The 22,560-nt window shown below is 44.3% G+C and overlaps 2 protein-coding genes across 2 annotated transcripts; one reads left to right on the top strand and one right to left on the bottom strand.

Moving 5' to 3' along the window:
- Nucleotides 1-1,398: 1,398 nt before the first annotated feature.
- On the bottom strand, nt 1,399-3,051 carry LOC121749212. Its single transcript, XM_042143800.1, has one exon. The coding sequence runs from the start codon at nt 3,049-3,051 to the stop codon at nt 1,399-1,401; it is 1,653 nt and encodes a 550-aa protein (XP_041999734.1).
- Nucleotides 3,052-20,740: 17,689 nt separating this feature from the next.
- On the top strand, nt 20,741-21,521 carry LOC121747437 (dirigent protein 21-like). Its single transcript, XM_042141471.1, has one exon. It carries the CDS (start codon nt 20,794-20,796, stop codon nt 21,391-21,393), a length of 600 nt encoding a protein of 199 aa, XP_041997405.1. The 5' UTR covers nt 20,741-20,793; the 3' UTR covers nt 21,394-21,521.
- The last annotated feature ends 1,039 nt before the right edge of the window (nt 21,522-22,560 follow it).

Genomic DNA, 22,560 nt, shown 5'->3' with positions numbered 1-22,560 from the left:
AATTCTCAAAACGTAAAATCCCAAGAAATCACAACAATCAACTTTTAACTTCAGCCATTCTCAAAACACTTCTCGGTAATAACTAGACTTTGTCTAATTTCTTCCCAACTTCCAAAGACCTCAAATTATTCTCTATATACAATTTTTTTTTCTTTCTTCTTTTTCCTCTTTTTCTCTTTTTTTTTTCTTTTTCGTTCACGTTTTTTTTTAAGAACACACTCAACCAACCTTTTTCAATTATACTTTCCCAACTCTTCTTTTCAAATCTCAACAAATTTAGAGTCTAGGATTCTCAATCCACTTGATTAGCTTGACAAAAGAAAAGGCTTAAGGCTCAAACTTGGCTAACAAGGGTGTTATATACTAAGGTTAGTGTTTAGGTAAAAATGAGGCTAACAACGATGGCCTAACATCTTCCCCTATATTTAAGGTCACTATGTAGACTCAAGAAGACCAGGAGCAAGTTCTAGAAACACATGCACAATTGATGATAAAACACACATGAAAGAATTGAAGGCTAAAAAATCTCACTTGGGTAAATAGCATGAAGCAAGGCAAACAAGCAATTCGTTACTTATGCACCCTATTACTCAAACTCTCAAGTCAATGGTCAAGTGATAGCTCAAAATGGATGGTTCTTTGATCATAGACGACTAGTCTTCACCCCAATTACTACCAAAATTTTTTTCAATTCAAGCCCAAAATTTTCAATCAATCACAACTAATCAATCTAAAGCAAAAATAAAGCAATAAAATAAGTACCTCATTAGTGTCTCTATCCACCATATCATCCCCAAACTTATTCAAAGTTATGGAAAGAATAAGTTTGAAATGTTGGTGGAGAAGGGAGACTTACATGGTATGCAAGCAACACAAAACACACCAAAAACAAACTGAAACGGTAAAATTAAAAGTTACCTACTAGGGGTTACCTCCCCTATAGTGCCTTTGGTTATCGTCGTTGGCTCGACGTCCTCCATGAGCTGCATCATGTCACGCCATAACTGGTGGTGTTAGACTTTCTGTCAATATTGGAAGCATATGATCTAGCTAATCTCTTCTTCCACCAAGTATTTTTCAGAGCTCCATCAGAAATTTTAGTTACCACTTTGGGTGAATTTTCAGTTTTTTTTTTCTTCACCTTCACTTTAGGATTTGATGTAGTCTCTTCTTTAGAAATTGATCCACCACATGAAGCAAACATCCATTGCGGTAAAGAAAAATCCCCAAATGTGGACTCAATTTCTTGTGCATTTTGGACCTCTACAACGTGCACAGCTTTGCACTCCTTCTTCATAACAAGTTTTTCTTCCTCACGACTCTTCATAGCATTGTAGATAGATAGGATGTGACGTTTGTTGCTCATATGAAGAGTGAGCTCTCCCTTTGCTACATCTATCAATGTTTTTCCCGTTGCAAGGAATGGCGCCCCAGGATAAGCGGTACATTCAAGTCTTCTTCCATATCCAACACTACAAAATCGACGGGGAATATGAAGCCGTGTACCATCACAAGAACGTCCTCAACAATTCCTTTGGGATAGGTGACGGTTCTATTTGCCATCTGTAGCATGATTATTGTCGGCTTGAGAGTGCCGATCTTCATCTTTCTGAAAAACGATAATGGGATCAAATTTATACTCGCCCCCAGATCACAAAATGCCTTTGTCTGTCTGTCATTTCCAATGACGCATGAGATGTTGAAACTCCTAGGATCTTTAAGCTTGGCCGGTAGCTTTTTCTGAATTATGGCACTACAGTTTTCAGATATGTTCACCGTCTCATAGTCAGTCCACTTCTTCTTCTTGGAGAGCACATCTTTTAGAAACTTTGCATATGTAGGCATTTGCTGTAACGCCTCTACCAACGGGATGTTGATGTTCACTTTTTTAAATATGTCAAGAAACCTAGAGAAGTGATCATCTAGTTTCTTCTTCTGCACGCGCTGTGGAAATGGGATCTTAACCTCAGCAGGGGGTGCAGGTATCACGGTACTTGCCTTGGGAGGCGGCACCTCTTCCACTGGTTCTTCTTCTTCCACCACCTCTTCTACCACTGTCTCCTCTTGAGAGATTTTCTCCTTCTCTACAGGCATGGTTGGGCCTTCATAGCTCTTTCCACTTCTCAGATTAATGGCTTTGCAATCCTTACAGTCTTTAGGATTTACAACCGTTTGTGAAGGAAATTGGCCTGGTTGATGTTGAATACCCACAGCCTGTGAAACCTGGCTCATCTGGTTATCGATGCTCTTCATGTGAATATTCAAGGCATTCACATTAGCTTCAACCTGCACTAGCCTTTTGTTGGAGTCTTTCATGCACTCTCCCGTTTGTTTCATAAAAGCCATTAACACATCTTTCAGCTCATCCTTCTTCGGTTCTATGATTTGGCCATCTGATACCTGGAATCCGGGTGGTGGTTGCAAGGCATTATTTGGGTTCCCGTAGGACAAGTTGGGATGCACCTTGTTCCCATAGTGGTTGTAATTGCCTCCTCCTAGGTTGGGGCGGTAATTGTTGAAATTTCTGCTATTGCCACCTTGGTAAACGTAGTTTACATCTTCGACTCCTTGTTGCATCTCAGTCCCAACCTGCCTTGTTCCCATATACCCAAGCTTGTCAGTTAGGAATTCCAGCTGCTTGGATATTGTATCCATCCTATCAAAATCGGAGGTGGATGCCACTCTATAGGATTTGCTTCTATCGTTTCTCCATCCATCATCATTTGAAGCCACTCTCTCAATCACCTCAAGTGCTTCAGCTTCTCCCAACTTCAAGAGAGATCCTCTGGCGCTCATGTTCAATTCGCGCATTGCCTCCAGTGTGTCTCCCCTGTAGAAGGTTAAGATTTGTTGCCCCGGGGTTAGCCCGTGGTTGGGGCATCTTCTCATCAGCTGCTTAAACCTTTTCCAAGCCTCCATGATATTCTCCTGAGGGTGCATCTTGTATTGAATGACTTCTGCTTGGCGTTTGAGTGCCTCGCTAGGTGGATAGTATTTCTCCAAGAACAGCTCCACCATTGCATCCCATGTGGGCACAGAGTTAGGACCCATACTGTCATACCAGTCCCTTGCCTCGTCTTTCAAAGACAATGGGAATAATCGGAGGCGGACTTGCTCATCTGTGACCCCATTCGCCTTCACTGTGTTGCTGATCTATATGAACTTGGTGAGGTGCTTGTTGGCATCTTCTGAACCTGTCCAACCAAATGCGTTTGCTTCTGCTCTGTCTATCAACCCCGGTCTCAATTCAAAGCTGTTGGCCGCTATCCCCGCATTGTTGACTGGTGGATTAGTGACCTGTCTGTAGGCAAACTGATTCTGTACGGGCACTGGCCTCGCGTTCTGCTCATCCAATTGCCTCTGCATGGCAGCCAGCTGCAGACGGAGTTCACGAATGGTAGGATCCTCATTGTTGTTCTCCCCGCCGTTCTCCATTAGAATTGGAGAATGAGGCTCGTACTGGATAGGTGATGGAGGTGGAGATGGACTGGGTGATGGAGTTCTCTGGATAGGAGAAGGTAGACGCCTGTGAGCGGGTGAAGAAACCCGAATCCTTTGGTTTAACCTTCTCTGCGCGTTCCTCCTTCTATTGGATGCTTCGATCTCGGCATCGATAGGCTCTAGAGGTGGACCTTTAGAACGCGTGTGCATACACCCTGAACAAGGAAACACATCTATTAGAAAACTCAAAATAAAAATTAAAAATAAAGCAAGTAAAATCTAGATTAGTAATCTCAATTATTATCACGATATTAAGCTATAATGACACACAATTGTCCCCGGCAACGGCGCCAAAAACTTGACTCAACTTATTTTAACACAAGTGATACCTGCAAGTGCACGGGGCTAGTGTAGCAATTAGTAAGCAAGAGTATCGTACCCCACAGAGACAATTTTGTATCACTTAACTACCACGAACAAAAATCAACTACTATCTAGACAATCAAGAAAAGATTGGCTTGTTCTAACAACTAATAAAAGCATATAGTAAGCAAGTAACAATTAAGAACAAGGAAACACGGTGTAAAAAGGATGTGAAAAGATAATATGGAGAAAATTGCAGAACTCAAGGATCCGATGCACAATTCCAAGCTCTTATCCAGTCAATTCGCTTTACCTTTTGGTGTCTCTAGAGTTACTAAGCCGACCACAATTATAGATTAAACCCCATCCCGAGGTGAGAAACCTGTAGATTAGGTGCTAGGATCGAAGTCCCCTTCTAATCCTAAACTCCTAACTCCCAAGAGCTCGATTAGGTCAATGACCTCACTCAAAACCTCAACTCTCCCGAGTTCTATTGTATTAAGGTGTGAATTATTCTTCTTTCCGGATTAATTATTTCATCTCCCGATTAATCTAATTAATCCTACATAATCAAGTGGTGATCAAGCAATTGAAAGGAATAAACCCAAGAATAATCAAATAACTACAAGAGCAAGGCAAGAACAAAATCAATCGGATAAAAACTATGAAATCAGTGCATCATCACCAAGAATTCTACAAGAGATGTTTAGCTACTCATGTTTATAGAGAAAACCATGTTCAAAACAAATGAATTCAACAAATACATGAAGTAAAGATAGTAAGACTCCTGTGAGATCAATCGATGGATAGGTGACTTCAATCTCCGGATTGGAAGTCTTCAATCTTCAATTCTCTCTCTCAAAGGTGTGCTTGGGGTGGTGTGTGAGTTTAGGAGGCGTTAGGTGTGGTGTGGAATGAACCCTAGGCTTCTTCTCCTCTTAATCCCCTTCAAAAATTGCGTTTTTGGCATAAAAATACGTCAAAACAACGTACCCGGCCGGGTGGAATTATAAAGGGTAAAATTCACCCGGCCGGGTGATGATTTTCGACCAGATTCTTCTCCATTTGACACACCCGGCTGGGTGGATTTACAGGGTAATAATTCACCTGGCCGCGTGAGATTTTCTGGACAGCGCAGTGTTCATAAAACGGCCATATCTCTCTCATCCGAACTCCGATTGGGGCGTGTGAGGTACCTACGCGAAGCTCTTTTGAAGACGAAGAGAATGATGTACATTGGGGGTTGATTGAACTTCAAAATCTCCAGTAAAATTGTCTCAAACCAAGACTGCTGCACATCCACCTATTTTGCACCTTTTTCTACACATTCTTAACAAAATGGTCAATATACCAACATAATACAGAAGTAGATGTAAACACGCCTAATAATAGATGAAATATGATCAAATTCATACAAAACCACCCTCTAAAACCATGTAAAATCCAAGTGTGTCATTTTATCACCTTGAAATTGATAGAATGAATCTAACACAAAGAACATGCGCATTTCACATTACGGTACCGTAATACAGAGCACATTTTATTACAACAAGAAGACAAATAAAAGAACAATATTAATACAATCACATGAACTCATGTTCAATATTCTTCAACCTTGCGCCAGCCGTTTTCACATAAAACGTATACTCAATAACAGAGTGACTTGTAGCCGCATCGTACGAATAAGTGGAGCTTATCTAATACCCGGTGGCGAACCGGAAGAGGCCGGTCCCGCCCACAACGGGCAGCTCGCGTGTCGCCTGGCCGATTTCGTTGCGTCCGACAATGCTGATGGTGCTTCCATTGTACTCCCCCACAGTGAAATAAAAGTTGAGGTTGGTGGCGAAGCCCATAACTCCGAGATCCGCGGAAGTTATGAGGCCCTAGACTCGCCCCACCACGGCTGAAGCCTGGTTGGCTTCAGCCGTGATTAGGTGGTCCATCACTTTGACTTGACCAAACCTCACCGAGGAATTCCCGGTTATCGAGGCTCGGGCAACCTCGTAAACTGTGGGATTGTCGCCGCCGGCTATGTCTTGGACGTAGAAGTGGAGCTTCGACACCTTTAGGTGTGCTCCGATGACTTTTGTTTTAAAAAATGGCAATGAATTTTCCGCATTAGAAATAGATAGCAAGAGAGAGAGAAACATGATACGGGGCCCCCGACAACAGCCGCAGCAACAGAGCAGCGCGCAGAACCGGAGGCCGCAGCAACAGAGCAGCACACAGAGCCGGAGCAGGAGACGGTGCCCCCGGAGCCAACGCCGAGGGTGAGTGGTAGAACCTTGAGGCCTAGAGACAAGCTCAAACCTCCAAGCAAGTTCAAGAAGTAGCCGTGTGTTTTGATTAGTCGTTAGATTTCTTTCCTTTTATGTTTTAGAGTCTTTTTTGAACATAAATTTAATTACTGTGAGTCGGGCCTGATTTATAAGCCCCGTTCGGGTTTTCTTTGCGGTTCTTTCCCGGATGCATTAGGATACGTCGAATCGCCCTAGGGTCCTTAGTATAAAATAGGGTATTTCATCAACACATTAATTTATGAATGAAATATTTTTCCTAAACCTATCTTGTGCTACAAGCAAAATACTTTCGTCACTTTTGTTGGCGAGTGGAAGACGTCCACAATCCAGCAAAAAATGGTGAACAATTCCGCGAGGTTGTCGTGTGGATTGGTCGATGTCTCGTCGAGAAGGAAGATAACGGAGCCGTTGCGGAGAACGTCCGTAACATCTGGTTCTTTCATTCCGGTAACTCAACACCTACCTTGTCACGTAATTGATGGCGGCGGATTTGCCGCATGCGGAGTCCTCGTCAGCACTGCACTTGGGGCCGGCGCGACAGGGGAACTCAGACGACGTCGAGGGTAGGCAACAGATAATTGACCCGGTCACGTTAGGGTTTGCGCAGTTGAATGCGCATTTTGATAAGATGGATCATCGGGTCGACACCCTGGAACGATGACCGACGCCGCAGGCAGAGGGCCATGAGGCTGAATGGGAGGACGCCGACCACGCGTGGGAGGAGTACCGCGGGAATGGTTGGAGCGGCCGTGAGGAGTATGACCCCCCCTACCGCCATCAGGGTCGGGGCTGTGGTCGACCTTATCGGGGTGGTCGCGGAGATCGTTTTGGGAAGGGACTGATCTCGGGCCGAGGTAACTGCCATGTTCAGCGCCGTGGTGATACGGGGAATAGAACGGGTCACCTTCAGGATAATTGGGACCTACCACAGAGGCACGACGATTAGGACGATGAGGCGTACGAGGAGCGCGGGGTAACCTGTTGGGACCCACCCCAAAATTGGGAGCGTTTTAACCGCCAAGGGTATGAGTACTCATCCGGTGTGAAGATGGACGCACCACACTTTAATGGGGCGGACACGCCAAATTGGATCTCTCGCGTGCAATACTATTTTGATCACAAGCGGGTTCCGGAGGCTGAGCGCTTGCATTATGTAGTAATGCTATTCGACCCTCCAGCTTCAGAGTGGATATTTAATAATAGGGAGACGAATGGCTTTGTTACTTGGCCAGAGTTTCTGGACGACGTCAGACATCGATTTGACCCCCACAGCTTTAGGAACTACATGGGTTTGATTGCCAAGCTGGTTCAGACGTCCACCGTGGCTGACTATCACGCAACATTCGAACGGTATCTCAATCGGGTGACCGACTTATCAGAATCAGTCTTGATTCCAATCTTTATTCAAGGGCTGAAGCAACCTCTGCAAGAAAAAGTCGAGTTGCAGAACCCGGAGTTATTGGCGGAGGCAATGGCTTTAGCGTTGCGTTTAGCCGCAACACACGAGGAACGACCGCAACACACGTGGTCATACCAGCGACGTCCGTGGCCTGGCAAGGAGCAAAGGGCCACCCCAATCCCTGTTTCTAACCAAGCCGTCGTGCCCTAACTACAGGATTCGCTGGTCCGGGAGGCGGACAAGTCACGGTCATACCCAGTCAGGGTGTCGAATGCGGAAAAATCGGAGCGAGCCCGTCGAGGACTCTGTTATCATTGTCCTGAAAAGTGGGTCGCGGGCCACGTTTGTAAGGTCAAGTTGCTTTGCTATATGGATGACGAGGGGGACAACCCCCAAGAGGACGGTGCGGGTGAGCAGGGTCCCGAAGAGGAATTAATTACGGCAGACTTATCGCACCTTCATGCCTTGGATGGCCGGGGGAGCTCCAAACCATTTATTGTACAGGGGGCGCTGGTTGATACCCCCGTGCGAGTATTGATTGACACAGGGGCGACACTCGACTTCCTCCACCCGAGAATTGCGGAGAGACTCCAATTGGAACTAACTTCAATTAGACCGTTCCGGGTGCTGGTGGGCAACGGCGCATCCTTGCTTTCTACCCACATTTCGCGGGGCACCAAGCTAACTCTGCAGGGTAGTGTATTTGTGGTGGATCTCCATATGCTCGCTCACCATGGACCGGATGTAATTTTGGGGATGAAATGGTTGGAATCACTGGGGAAAGTGTCGGCGGATTTTGTCAGAAAAACGTTAGAATTCACTCAAGGGGATCGGACAGTGTTCTTGCAGGGAGTGATGCCGGGCCCGAAACAGATTTCCCTACACTCGTTGTACACCTTAACAACGCAGCTGGCAGACCACGAGTTCTATGAAATCGTGCCGATAGACAGTGCACCCGAGACAGTGGCCGCCGAGGGCCTGGAGGATTTTTCGCCTGATCTGCCAGCAGAAGTGCGGGAAGTATTGACGGCGCACCGTGCGGTGTTTGAGCAGCCCCGCGGTGTCCCCCCGACCCGCCTATTCGATCACCGAATTCATCTTTTACCAAGGACTAGGCCGGTTAATGTTCGTCCTTACAGGTACCCCTACTTTCAAAAGACCGAAATCGAGAACCAAGTGCGCGATATGTTGGAGCAAGGCATTATTCGACACAGTCACAACCCTTTCTCGTCCCCGGTATTGTTGATCCGCAAAAAAGACGGCACTTTTCGGTTTTGCATTGATTACCGTGCTCTCAATAAGGCAACCGTCCCGGATCATTTTCCCATACCTACAGCGGAGGAACTTTTTGACGAATTGGGCAGTGCAAAGTATTTTACAAAGTTGGATCTTCGCTCGGGTTATCATCAAATTCGGATGAGTGAGGATGACATCTTTAAGACAGCCTTCAGGACTCATGACGACCATTTCGAGTTTCTCGTGATGCCGTTCGGCCTTACAAATGCACCTTCCACTTTTCAGGCCTCTATGAATGCTATCTTCCAGCCACTACTCAGACAGTGTGTTATTGTCTTCTTCGATGATAACTTGATTTACAGTCCGTCCCTCGAGTTGCATGGCCGGCATTTGGAGGCAGTCCTGCAGCTGCTCCACGCGAATAACTTCTTCGTCAAACTTTCCAAGTGCTCGTTTTGTAGTGTGTCGGTGGAGTATTTGGGGCACATCATTGACGACGGCAAACTCAAAGCTGACCCGAGCAAAATAGAGGCAATGACGGCATGGCCTACGCCGAGAACAGTGAAACAGCTACGGGACTTCTTGGGTTTGACGGGCTATTACCGCCGTTTCGTCGCTCACTACGCGATGATAGTCGCACCATTGACGGATTTGCTTAAAAAGGAGGCTTTTCGATGGTCAACCGAGGCCGAGACCGCCTTCGCAGCTCTAAAGACGGCGATGACCTCGGCACCGGTCCTACAACTACCAAATTTCAGCTTGCCTTTCTGTGTCGAAACGGATGCTTGCGAGGTGGGTATTGGCGCAGTGCTAATGCAGGTCGATCACCCGATTGCGTTCTTTAGTAAGAAATTGGGACCTCACAGGAGAGTGGCATCGACGTACCATAAGGAATTATATGCTATTGTGGAGGCCGTGCAAAAGTGGCGACAATATTTATTGGGGCGCGAGTTCATTATTCGCACAGATCAGAGGAGCCTAAAAGAATTGTTGCAACAGGTGGTCCAGACACCGGACCAACAGCTTTATGTCCGGAAACTTATGGGGTACAAATTTGTGATCGAATATAAGCGTGGAGTCACAAATAAGGCAGCAGACGCTTTGTCCCGCCAACACGACACAACGGGGGTGGAGACCGAGGAGACCCCCAGGGATACTCCTCACGGCACGGACACTGCTGCTGTGATCGACGTCGAGCTACTCGTAGCCCTCGCCAGACCTGTGCCGGGCGTAATGCGAGTTCTGCAAGAGGAGACAGCATCACTACCCGATTTAGTAGAACTGACGGCTAGGATCAAGTCTGGTGACGCCCCCCACATTTGTCGTGGGCAGATGGCCTCATATATTATCATCACAGGGTGCTCGTGATTGCGGAGTCCAAGACGAGGTGGACGTTGCTGCAAGAGCATCATTGCTCGCCGACTGCGGGGCACCCAGGCCACGAGAGGACGTTCCGTCTTCTGGCGGCAGGTTTTTATTGGCCAAAGATGCGCAAAGACGTGGTGACATTTGTGAATGAATGTGTGGTGTGTCAGTCCACGAAATACTCGACGCGCAAGCCGACGGGGTTATTGCAGCCGCTCCCGGTTCCGTCGCAGGTTTGGGAGGATGTCTCGATGGATTTCATCACCGGGCTTCCACAATCCCGCGGGTATACGGCAATCATGGTGGTGGTCGATAGGCTTTCAAAGTATGCTCACTTTGCCCCCCTTCCCGCCAAATTCGACGCCCTCCGAGTAGCGCAACTTTTTGTGAATACGGTGGTCCGGCACCACGGTTTCCCTAAGACCTTGGTTTCGGATAGAGACTCGGTGTTCCTTAACGCGACCTGGGAGGAAATGATGCGGTTGAGTGGCACCGAACTTCATTTTTCTACGGCTTATCATCCGCAGTCGGACGGCCAGACAGAGGTCCGTAATCGGGGTTTGGAGCAATATTTGCGGGCGTTTGCATCCGATAAGCCCTCGAGATGGATAAATTTTTTACCTTGGGCGGAGCTAGCTCTAAATTGTTTTCATCACTCCGCGTTGGGCACGTCGCCTTATCGCGCCCTGTATGGGAGAGAGCCACCTTCACTGGTCGCGTCCCCTCCATCGGCAAAGACGCCGCCCAACGTGGCGGATATTATCAAGCAGCGAGGGGAGTTATTGGTCGCCCTTAGGCGCAACCTCCTTCGGGCACAGCAGCGGATGGCCGATGTGGCGAACCGGCACCGACGCCACGTGGAGCTTGAAGTCGGGGATGTAGTTTGGCTGAAGCTGCAACCTTACCGGCAACACTCGATTGCGAAACCACTCTCGGCTAAGCTAGCCCCGAGGTTCTACGGGCCCTTCGAAGTGTTGGAGAGGGTTGGCCCGATGGCCTACAAGTTGCACCTGCCAGATGGAAGTAGAGTCCACAATGTGTTTCACGTAAGCTTGTTGCGGGAATTTGTGGCGGGGGACGGTGATGTCGACGGGGTGAAACTACCTCCAGAGTTTGTGGGGGATAGGCCGGTGGTACGACCGGTGGCCATATTGGAGGAACGTTTAAGTTGGCGCGAGGGACGCCCAGAAAAACAGTGCCTGGTGCAGTGGGAAGATGATGCGGCCACGCCGTCGTGGGAGCCGGTTGACGCAATTGGTAGGCAGTTCCCGGAAGTCCGCCTTGTGGACAAGGCAATTCTTAACGGAGGGGGGGTTGATACGGGGCCCCCGACAACAGCCGCAGCAACAGAGCAGCGCGCAGAACCGGAGGCCGCAGCAACAGAGCAGCACGAGCAGCACACAGAGCCGGAGCAGGAGACGGCACCCCCGGAGCCAACGCCGAGGGTGAGTGGTCGAACCTTGAGGCCTAGAGACAAGCTCAAACCTCCAACCAAGTTCAAGAAGTAGCCGTGTGTTTTGATTAGTCGTTAGATTTCTTTCCTTTTATGTTTTAGAGTCTTTTTTGAACATAAATTTAATTACTGTGAGTCGAGCCTGATTTATAAGCCCCGTTCGGGTTTTCTTTGCGGTTCTTTCCCGGATGCATTAGGATACGTCGAACCGCCCTAGGGTCCTTAGTATAAAATAGGGTATTTCATCAACACATTAATTTATGAATGAAATATTTTCCCTAAACCTATCTTGTGCTACAAGCAAAATACTTTCGTCTCTTTTGTTGGCGAGTGGAAGACGTCCACAATCCAGCAAAAAATCGTGAACAATTCCGCGAGGTTGTCGTGTGGATTGGTCGCTGTCCCGTCGAGATGGAAGATAACGGAGCCGTTGCGGAGAACGTCCGTAATAAAACATCAAACATGTCACACCGGCATTGAGCTTTGCCATATATGAAAGGAATAAACGGAAAAATCAGGATTTAGAACTTTAGAGGTGATGAAACGACAATTAAATATATGGATGAACAAGTATTGTGAGCAAAAATATGAGTTCAGTTATAAGCATAAGTGGTCAAGGAAGGCTGGCTTAATAGAAAACGAATATTTATTATATTTTTATATCTATCCATTTGAACAATTAACTGTAGCAACAGAGTAGTTAGTAGTGATAACTCTTCTAGGTTGACGTGAAGCATGTGTGTTTTTTTACACAGTGATATATAATTTTGTATCATAAATTAAGTAATTTATCATCGATAAAAAGAATTACTAGTATACGTACATATCAAAATAAATGATTTGAAAACTTGTTGAACTGGTCTGCCGGTGCCGGCAATAGATATATATACAGCTCATACTACAAACTACATCATATATGTAATTTTAAATTATAGTAGCATATGCTCCTTCATTTTTGTACGATACAACTCACATAGAGACTGTATTTTGGTGGATTAAAACTGAAATAATCAGAAATTCAAGATTTATAGAAGTAATGAGACGACCAAGATAAGATACGGATGAAGAAGTAAACAATTTGAGTAAAAATACTGGGTCATTAATAAGCTGTAAAATTAGTCCAGTGATAACTTTTCTAAGTTACATATATATATACAAAAATGGACAATTAAAATAACATAATTGCGTATGTCAAAACATATCACAAGGGATATTCCCACAAATAGAGAAGATTTCAGAAAATCAGTGATTGATACAATTGTATAATTCCCTAGAATAGATTGATTACAATTTATGGTATTTACCATAGATAGGGAGAAGACTTTACTATATATTGAGGGGCTTTGTAAATCTTTGAATATACAAGAAATATACATCTCTTCTTCTCTAAACCTCTTTTCGCCATTATGCAATATCCCACCTCTCTTGATCACCATCTGTAAGATGGTATCAGAGCAGGTTTATCCCGGGATCAAGACTCAGAAAAATATCATCACAGTCTCGGTACCTTTCCCGACCTTTGAAACCTGCAAACAAACAACCAACAAAAATGTCAGACAGCGAATCTGAAACCCCTTCAAACAACAACCGACCAATAACCCTCTCAGCAGAACAATTTGCTGAATTCCTGAGACTAAATGGGTCTCAAAAGTCATCAAACCAGGAGCCTTCATCTCATCCAGAATCATTAGGCGAAGTACACATTGCCACCAAGCTCGATGGGGATAACTACCCCCTATGGGCGAAACTGATGAGACGGGCCATCGGTGGGAAAGGTCTGGCGTCTCACATCTCTGGAGTTTCAGACCCACCCCAGCCAACCGACCCGAGTTACAACCGATGGCAGCAACGAGATGATTGTTGCTTCAATTGGATCATCGGCAATATCGACGCCAGCCTCGTCAATGAGGTATCCCAATACGCAACGGCTCACGACTTGTGGGAAAGCCTGGCCACCACGTACGGGAGCGGCGCTGACCAATTCCAAATTTCAGATCTACACCGGCAAGCCTATAGCCTGAAACAGGGAAATCTGTCATTAGAGAACCTATGGCAGAAACTACAGGATTTGTGGATCTCCATCGACACCCGGGATCCCAATCCAATGGATACACCATCCAGCATAGAAAAATATAACCAACACATACAACGACACAGGGTATACCAGTTTGTATGGGCGTTAGATGATCGATATGACAAAATTAAAAGGGAGATCCTAAACATGGATCCAATACCAACAGCGAGGAAGGCGTACGGACTGGTTAGGCGAGAAAGTGTCAACGAGCGGCTGATGAATCCCACATCAAAGGATCCGGGAATCGGTGTCGGACTTGGAGTGTTCGACCGAAGCCGAAACCCTAACCCACCACCTCCATCGTCGTCCAAACCCTACCGACGGGACGAGGATAAGAGCAAAATGGTATGCACCCACTGTGGGGGGAAGAAACACACGAAAGAGACTTGTTTTCACCTTCATGGATTCCCGGAGTGGTGGGAAGAAATGAAGAAAGCCCGTCAGAATCGGGGTACAAACCGGAACGGCAGCGGTGGTAGTGGAAGAGGAGCGGCAGCCGTACTCACCGGAGACCGAGCCACCTACGCCGATTCCTCAGCGGGCGGCATCGGTCAAACAGTGATGAATGGAGGCGGCGACCGAGACAAGGCAATACCGGAGGAGAAAGCAGTGGCCTCGGTTGCGCGAATATGGTCAGAAGGTAAAGTGATGAGAGATATCATCACCGGCGAAAGGCAGAAGGCGGAGGCGACGGTCCCCACTGGAGAGAGCTCAAAGGCGGCTAGGGTTCCTGGAGATGCAAATGGCGTTTTTCCATTAAAAACCCCCAAGTCTCAAGAACCCAAAATCGACTCTGCCACAAACCTAAAACTCCAATTTGACCCCCGAGCCAGAAATGTCTCTCACCATGCAACCCCACACTCTCCGAAATATCACTCTGACCCCCGAGCCAAAAAGACCTCCCACATCCCACCCCATAAATCCCATATATTATACAATCAACCCCAGAAACCACGAAAATATCATTATGATCCCCACACAGCCCAAACCTTACAGATTGCACTCCAAATTTCCGAAAAATTAGAAATCCTACCCTCTATACCATGTAAAAATTCCTTTGATGCCTTAGCCTGTTCCTCCATGTCCCAAATAGGCCCTAAAGATACCCATTGGATTTTTGATTGTGGAGCAACTGACATAATGTCGTTTGATGCTTCTGATTTTTTGACTATCTCAAAATCCACTAAGTCCTATGTCCAGACGGCCAGTGGGGACCTAGCTCGGGTCCAAGGGGCTGGAACAATCAATATTTCACCTACTTTACGCCTGTCTAACTGCCTTTTTGTCCCATCATTATCACATAAGCTCCTCTCTATTAGTCATGTGACTAAGGAGCTCAATTGCAATTACTGATGCAGCCTCAATTTTGCATGTTACAGGATATCAAGACGGGGACGATAGTTGGGCGTGGCACTGAGCGCAACGGACTGTATTATGTGGATGAGATAGCCCAACAGAGTGCGGCAATGCTGACTCACGGACCGACTGACAGGCAGGCTTGGCTTTGGCATCGTCGGTTAGGACATCCATCCATAGGATATTTTCGCATGCTTTTTCCTAAATTAGTAACTTCTATGAATTCCTTTCATTGTGAAACTTGTTTGTTAGCCAAAAGCCACAGACATACTTTTAAATTGAATAACACGAGAATGAAAACTCATTTTGCTTTGATACATTCCGATGTTTGGGGCCCTGCTCCTATTACTGGGGGACAAGGCTTTCGTTATTTTGTGCTATTCATTGATGATTATTCTCGCATGACTTGGATTTATTTTTTGAAACATAAGTCCGACGTTTTTGACAAATTCACTGAATTTTATACCCTAATTCAAACCCAATATCACCGGAAAATTCAAATCCTTAGGTCAGATAACGGGGGGGGGGGGGGAATTTGTTAATACAAAAATGCAAGATTTCTTCAGGGAAAAAGGATTAGTTCACCAAACATCATGCGCTTATACTCCCGAGCAAAATGGGGTTGCCGAAAGGAAAAACCGATACATCCTTGAAATCACTCGAGCCCTTCTACTTGACTCCAAAATACCCAAATCCTTCTGGCCGGAAGCTGTAGCTACGGCAGTTTACCTTATGAACCGTTTGCCCACGGGGATCCTAAACTTCAAATCCCCCTTAGATATTTTTTCTAACCACTTCGAGCTCCCATCATCCTTATCTTTGGAACCTAGAGTATTTGGGTGCACGGTCTTCGTTCATATCCCTAAACACGAACGTACAAAATTTTCTCCATGTGCACTTAAATGTGTCTTTCTGGGTTATGGGAAAAATCAGAAGGGATATAGATGTTATGACCCAAACACCCGCCAGGTACACACAACCATGAACTGTGACTTCGTGGAAGGAGAGTACTTCTACAGCCAATCTAGTAGTCAGGGGGAGATACAAACATCAGATAATCATCCGAATAGTGATCTACTAAATTGGCTGCCTACACCCATACCCAACATTGGCCCAAGGGAAAACCATTCTAGGGGAGAGTCACAACCAAGTCCTGTCACAGATGTTGGTCCAACAGAGGAGGTTAACGGCACCGCCGGGCCATCACAGCCAGTAGTACAGAACGAGGTGCAAAGTGACATCGACCAACGATCAACCTCGCCTTCGATTCCTGAGGTACATAATTCAAACTTCGATGATAGTATATCTTCAGAGAATACTAATGTGAACAGGAACAATGGAGTCGAATGTGAAACCAATGGCGGTGATGGAGAAATGGAACAACCATATGAGCTACCTCCAAGAAGTACAAGAGGAGTCCCACCTCGAAGATACTCACTAGACTGGAAAGGAAAAAGGGGCAGATATGCGGTGGCAAATACCACACAGGGACAATTATCAGAAATGGCCCGAGCATTCGAAGCAGCTCTGTACGAAGAAGAAGAAATTCCCCAATCCTTTGAAGAGGCATCGAGACACAGGCACTAGAGAGAAGCTATGAAGAAAGAGATAGATGCTCTTATAAAAAATGAAACATGAGGGAAGTGCACCTTACCTAATGGGAAGAAGCCAGTTGGATGCAGATGGATTTTCACCATTAAAAGAAGAGCAGATGGTTCTATCGAGAGATACAAGGCGAGGCTTGTTGCAAAAGGATACACGCAAGTGTATGGGATAGATTATGAAGAAACTTTCTCCCCAGTTGCCAAACTTAACACAGTCCGAGCTTTACTATCTGTAGCAGCATGCAAAGATTGGCCCCTACACCAGTTTGATGTCACCAATGCCTTTCTCCATGGGGAATTAGAAGAAAATAAGGAAGTCTATATGGAAGTGCCACCAGGTTGTTCAGCAGAATTCGGAAAAGGCCAAGTATGTCGTCTGAGAAAGACATTGTACGGGCTAAAGCAATCTCCAATAGTCTGGTTTGGAAGATTTTGCAAGCCAATGGCCAAACAAGGGTTCAAACATAGTCAGTCGGATCACACACTCTTCACGAAGAAAAGGGGAGACAAGATCACTTGTCTAATTATCTACGTGGACGACATTATCATCACGGGGGATGACAGTGACGAAATTCAAAGCCTGCGAGAGAATCTGTTCAAGGAATTTGAAATGAAAGATCTAGGAGCATTGAAGTACTTCCTTGGAATTGAGGTGTTGAGATCCAAACACGGAATATTTCTAAGGCAAAAGAAGTATGTCCTAGATTTATTGGCAGAAACAGGCTTATTGGAGTGCAAGCCGGCAGAAACTCCCATGATCCCAAACCACGGCTTAAAGATAGAAGATGGAGCGTTACTTGCAGATCGCGAACGGTATCAGCGACTAGTAGGGAAACTAATCTACTTATCCCACACGCGGCCAGACATTACATATGCAGTTGGCATAGTTAGTCAGTTCATGCACTGACCACAAGCTGATCACATGGAAGCCGCCTTGAGGATCGTTCGATATCTGAAAGGCACTGTGGGCTATGGAGTGTTCCTAGCTAAAAGAGAAACTCTAGAAATCGACGGGTACACCGATGCTGATTGGGCAAGTAATCCCGTCGATAGGAAGTCTACCGGAGGCTATTTTACCTTGGTTGGAGGCAACCTTGTTACTTGGAGAAGCAAGAAACAGAAGGTGGTGGCCTTATCAAGTGTTGAAGCCGAGTTCAGAGGAATCAAGAGTGGACTTATGGAAATCATGTGGTTAAGGAGGCTGTTAACGGAAATTGGCTACCCACCTACGCGGAGAAGTCAATTATTCTGTGACAATAAGGCAGCAATCAGTATCTCAGAGAATCCGGTGCAGCACGACAGAACTAAACATGTGGAAGTTGACCGACACTTCATCAAAGAAAACCTCGAGGCTGGTACCATTGAGTTCCCGTTTGTACGGTCGGAAGAACAGCTAGCAGACATCCTGACCAAAGCAGTTCATCCGAAAGCTTTCAAAGAAATTTTGGGCAAGTTGAGCATCGGAGATACCGTTTCTCAACTTGAGGGGGAGTGTCAAAACATATCACAAGGGATATTCCCACAAATAGAGAAGATTGCAGAAAATCAGTGATTGATACAATTGTATAATTCCCTAGAATAGATTGATTACAATTTATGGTATTTACCATAGATAGGGAGAAGACTTTACTATATATTGAGGGGCTTTGTAAATCTTTGAATATACAAGAAATATACATCTCTTCTTCTCTAAACCTCTTGTCGCCATTATGCAATATCCCACCTTTCTCGATCACCATCTGTAAGAGCGTAGTCTATTGTCAATAAAAACATATATATACGGTATATATATCAGAACAAATTATTTGAAAAGGTGTAAAATTGCCCATATTATATATACTCATTAATAAATATAGTTCAAAGCCAAACTAGTATTTATTTTTTTACAATTGTGGTAATTACAAATATATGTTCATTACCATTATTGTGGGGTGTGATTTAATTTGCATAAATATATGTTGAGCATATCCATAGCATTAGGCCATAGAGGACGTAAATTGCATTTTCACGAACTCTTCATTATTAAAACACCAGTGTTGTCTTGTGGACTCTGATCGTTAGGATCAAATCACGTAAATTCTTGTGTTTATTTTAATTTAATTTGGCATGTGTGTGATTGAGGATTGTGTTGGTTCTGATATTGAATCATAGCAGTACCTTTTTTGTGGGAAAGACTTGACTATTGGTAAAAAAGAAGAATCAATTGCATACTCGGTAACTCAATGAACAATTTCTGCTCGGTTAGTAATTGAAAAATCCCACTGCAATTACAATTACTCATCATACTTTCGCATAATTTGCTGAGTTTTCTAATTTTAAACCTTTTATTTTCATTTATATACGCTAATTGTGTAATTTTAATTTTTATACATTTAAGTTTGTTTTTGTGCCAAAATTTGAAGATAAAAGGATGTTATATTTTTGTTTGAGAATATTATCTTTATGAGTGTGATAATGATGTTATCCTAGTTCAGATTTATTTCTAGTTAATCAACATCAACAATATGGATAAACCAAAAGTTAAATCGAACCATATACCGTGTCAATCCAACTTGATTTAATCCAACTTTATGAAAATCACCAAATTGTATTTTAAATTCTGCTAATTGGTTTGGTTTTGCTACATAGCACCGAACCAAACGGCTGTCGGCAGCAGTCGCTAATGGATGGATTAGATAGTTAAGAGCAGACTCAATATCTTAATTCTAAATTTAGTTTTTGTTGAAATTTGAGTATACTGAGATACAAACTTGACGGGCGAAAATTACACGGAAAAAACAAGAAGAAAAAACACACGGAAACAACTGAAAAATTACACGGAAAAACTTGTTGAAAACAGTAAGCCGAGTCGAGGAGTCCTCTTTCCGCAAGACGAGATACGCCCGGTAGTGCTCTCGGTTTGGCGTGTCGTCCCCAAAGATAAAACGGCTTCGTCTCTGAAGTAGCAGCACCGCTAGCAGCAGAGCTCCGACGAACGGGTGTAAGACGATGGCAGAGCTTCGACGGGAAGATTATGCAGAGAGAGAGAGCGTGTATGCAAGAATGCTTGAGTTTGTTGTATGTAGAATGCATGGATGCATGCCTATTTATAGGCCAAGTTCACCCGCAGGGGTTGCTGGAGTCAACAGACATAATGTATGTCATCAAGGTCATTGACCGTAACCGCCGGGGGTTACTGACTGTTGCACTAGCCATTGGGAGCTGAAGAGACACGATGCATTTGGACACACTACACGACGGGATACACTATGGACAGTCGGGGACCTTTTGTCTACCGCTATGCGCCAGAGTCCATCAGGGACCTTTTGTCTCTCGCTATGAGTCGGGGTCCATCGAGGACCTTTTGTCTCTCGTTATGCATCGGGGTCCATCGGGGACAACATTGAATTTGAGTTGGTCTAAAAAGAATATGCGGGGCTTGAACCCCGCTCCAAAGACCACCCAAAAACCAATTGTCAAGATCCAAGTCCAAGTCACCCGACGCACGAGTCGCAGGCGGGCGGGGGCGACGCCGCGTGTGAGTTCTATCACCCGTCTTATTCCACGATAATTATTACACATAATAATTCATCTTATTAAATATTTCATCAAAAAAGTTTAATATCCTCGATGTGGTATAATTAGCACTCAGTTAATTAATCTCTTAGTTTTTCTTATAACTCATTTCTAGTTTTATTGTGACCAACTTTAATATATTATTTCTCACTAACCGGGAATCGGATTTGAGAAAATGAATTTACTACGGTCATCTACTCGGAACGTAGATCGACACTATTGCATTTAATTTCACAAAATTAAATGTCTTATTAAATTTATTATTAGTCAAAGTCGTTTTACCAAACACGATTCCAACATTTTTCATACTTATCCTTGTTATCAAATACGGTATAATCTTCTGACAACCAATTAGCAAAAGTATATATATGGACTAGTCAAATTTATTAATGCTGTTGCGTATCAAGATTCAAAACCAAATTCGTGTTTGAAATATAAATATATTATGAACAAAGTTAAAACAAAATTTCCTAACTACTACTTGAATAGTAGTACTATGTTTTCTAATCCAACTTGTCATCAAAAGCCAAACATTTCAAAATGTAACAGGCAACTAGTTCGAAATTTCAACTCCAACTCTACATATATAAAATAAACACATCAACACTCCAATCTTCAAGAAAAAACCTCCCCACAAAAAAAAAAAGATGAAGAGCCATACCACCCTTGTCCTCCTCTCAATAATCTCCTATCTCCTCATCGCCACACAAGCAAGAAAACAAATCCCCACAGCCGCCGCCGCCGGAAAATCATGGGTCCGTACCATCGTCCGAGGCAGCGAGAACATAACACAGCTCCATTTCTACGTACACGACGTCCGAGCAGGCGAAAACGCCACCTTATACCGCGTGGCCAACTCCTCGATCACCGCCACCTCCCCCACCAGCTTCGGCCTGGTCAACGTCTTCGACGACCTCATCACGGCGGAGCCCGACATAAATGGCGAGCAAGTCGCCCGGGCGCAGGGCACCAGCACCTCGGCCGACCTCGTAAACCAGGCCATCGCCATCAGCATGAACTTCTACATAACGTCGGGAGAGTTCAGCGGGAGCACGGTGAGCATTGCGGGAAGGAATCCGGTGACAGAGGCGTCGCGCGAGCTGCCCGTGATCGGAGGCACCGGAGCTTTCCGATTCGCCCGGGGATATGCCGTTACGACTACTTATTTGCACGATTCGGAGGCAAATTATAGCATTCTTGAGTATACGGTTTATGTCACGTACTCAAATGTGGCACTTTGTATGTAAAATATTTATACCTATATATGCTGGCATAACAAGCATTGTATTTTCAATGTCTTATTAATAAGGTTTAATCCTTTGGTTTTGGTAATGTTCGATATTGTTAAGTTTGAATAAGATTACGAATTGGATTACACAGCTATTATGAAAACAATTACTACTATATATAAAAAATTATTACTTAGTACCTTTAGCATAATTGGATGCTCAGTGCAAAGGGGTGTTCGGTTGGTAAGATTAAATCTCATGATTAAATATGTATCATGTTTGGTTCATAAGATTGAACCCTTCAACGTAATCCTAGATGGATAGTCTCATGATAATTAGTCATAGCCTCCCCCCTTCAACTAAAATAATTCCACAACTTAATTCTAGATGGATAGTCTCATGATATTAGTCATGACAACCGAACGCCACCTAAATGTACAGTATAAAATACATATTTATCTTCTACAACAACTGATTAATCTTTAAATGTGGATGCTTAGTACAAACAATATATAGGTCTCACTTACGAATTTGGTTTAGGTTAGACAAATGTATAATGTCAATCTAATAATATGATAGGTATAATTAATCAGGAAATTAAGACAAGCACTTATGTGATGTGAGGATCGTATCTCATAGAGATTTCAAAGAAAAGAACAGATAATATTAATTAGTACTCCTTCTTGTCCTATTCGTGTTGGGTCATAGGAATATTACTTTTTTAGATTGTCCCAATATAGTTGGAACATTTTAATTTTTTTTGCAAAATAGATTAACATATGTACTTAATGTCTCTTTCCTTATTAATTTTTTTCAAGTTTATTCTCTCGCCTACTATATTATCTCAAAACTCTAGCAGTGAATAAAGTTCTTTTCAGTGTCGTTTTTATTATAGTTAGACATTTTGAGAAGTCCAGTAGATTGAAGAAATATAATCGTGTGGCTGTGAAAATTAAAATAATGAAACATACACATCAATTTTTAGTTACTACTTAGAATAATAAATCAAAAACGCAATTTGTCTTGTTAGTCGGCTAGACGAAGAGGCTGAATAAATTTTGATGGAAGTGGGTTTAGTAGGATTTGGTCGACGATTCGGTAAAACTAAACCTTGTTTGTTGGAGGAATTAAAGTGAATATATTTTTCATGCATACGTATGAACTTGGCCATAAGGTTGATTTATT

The sequence above is a fragment of the Salvia splendens genome, chromosome 9, assembly GCF_004379255.2.
Source record: "Salvia splendens isolate huo1 chromosome 9, SspV2, whole genome shotgun sequence".
NCBI classification, from domain to species: domain Eukaryota; kingdom Viridiplantae; phylum Streptophyta; class Magnoliopsida; order Lamiales; family Lamiaceae; genus Salvia; species Salvia splendens.
The sequence above is the reverse complement of the archived record's forward strand: the minus strand, read 5'-3'. Positions and strand labels throughout refer to the sequence as shown.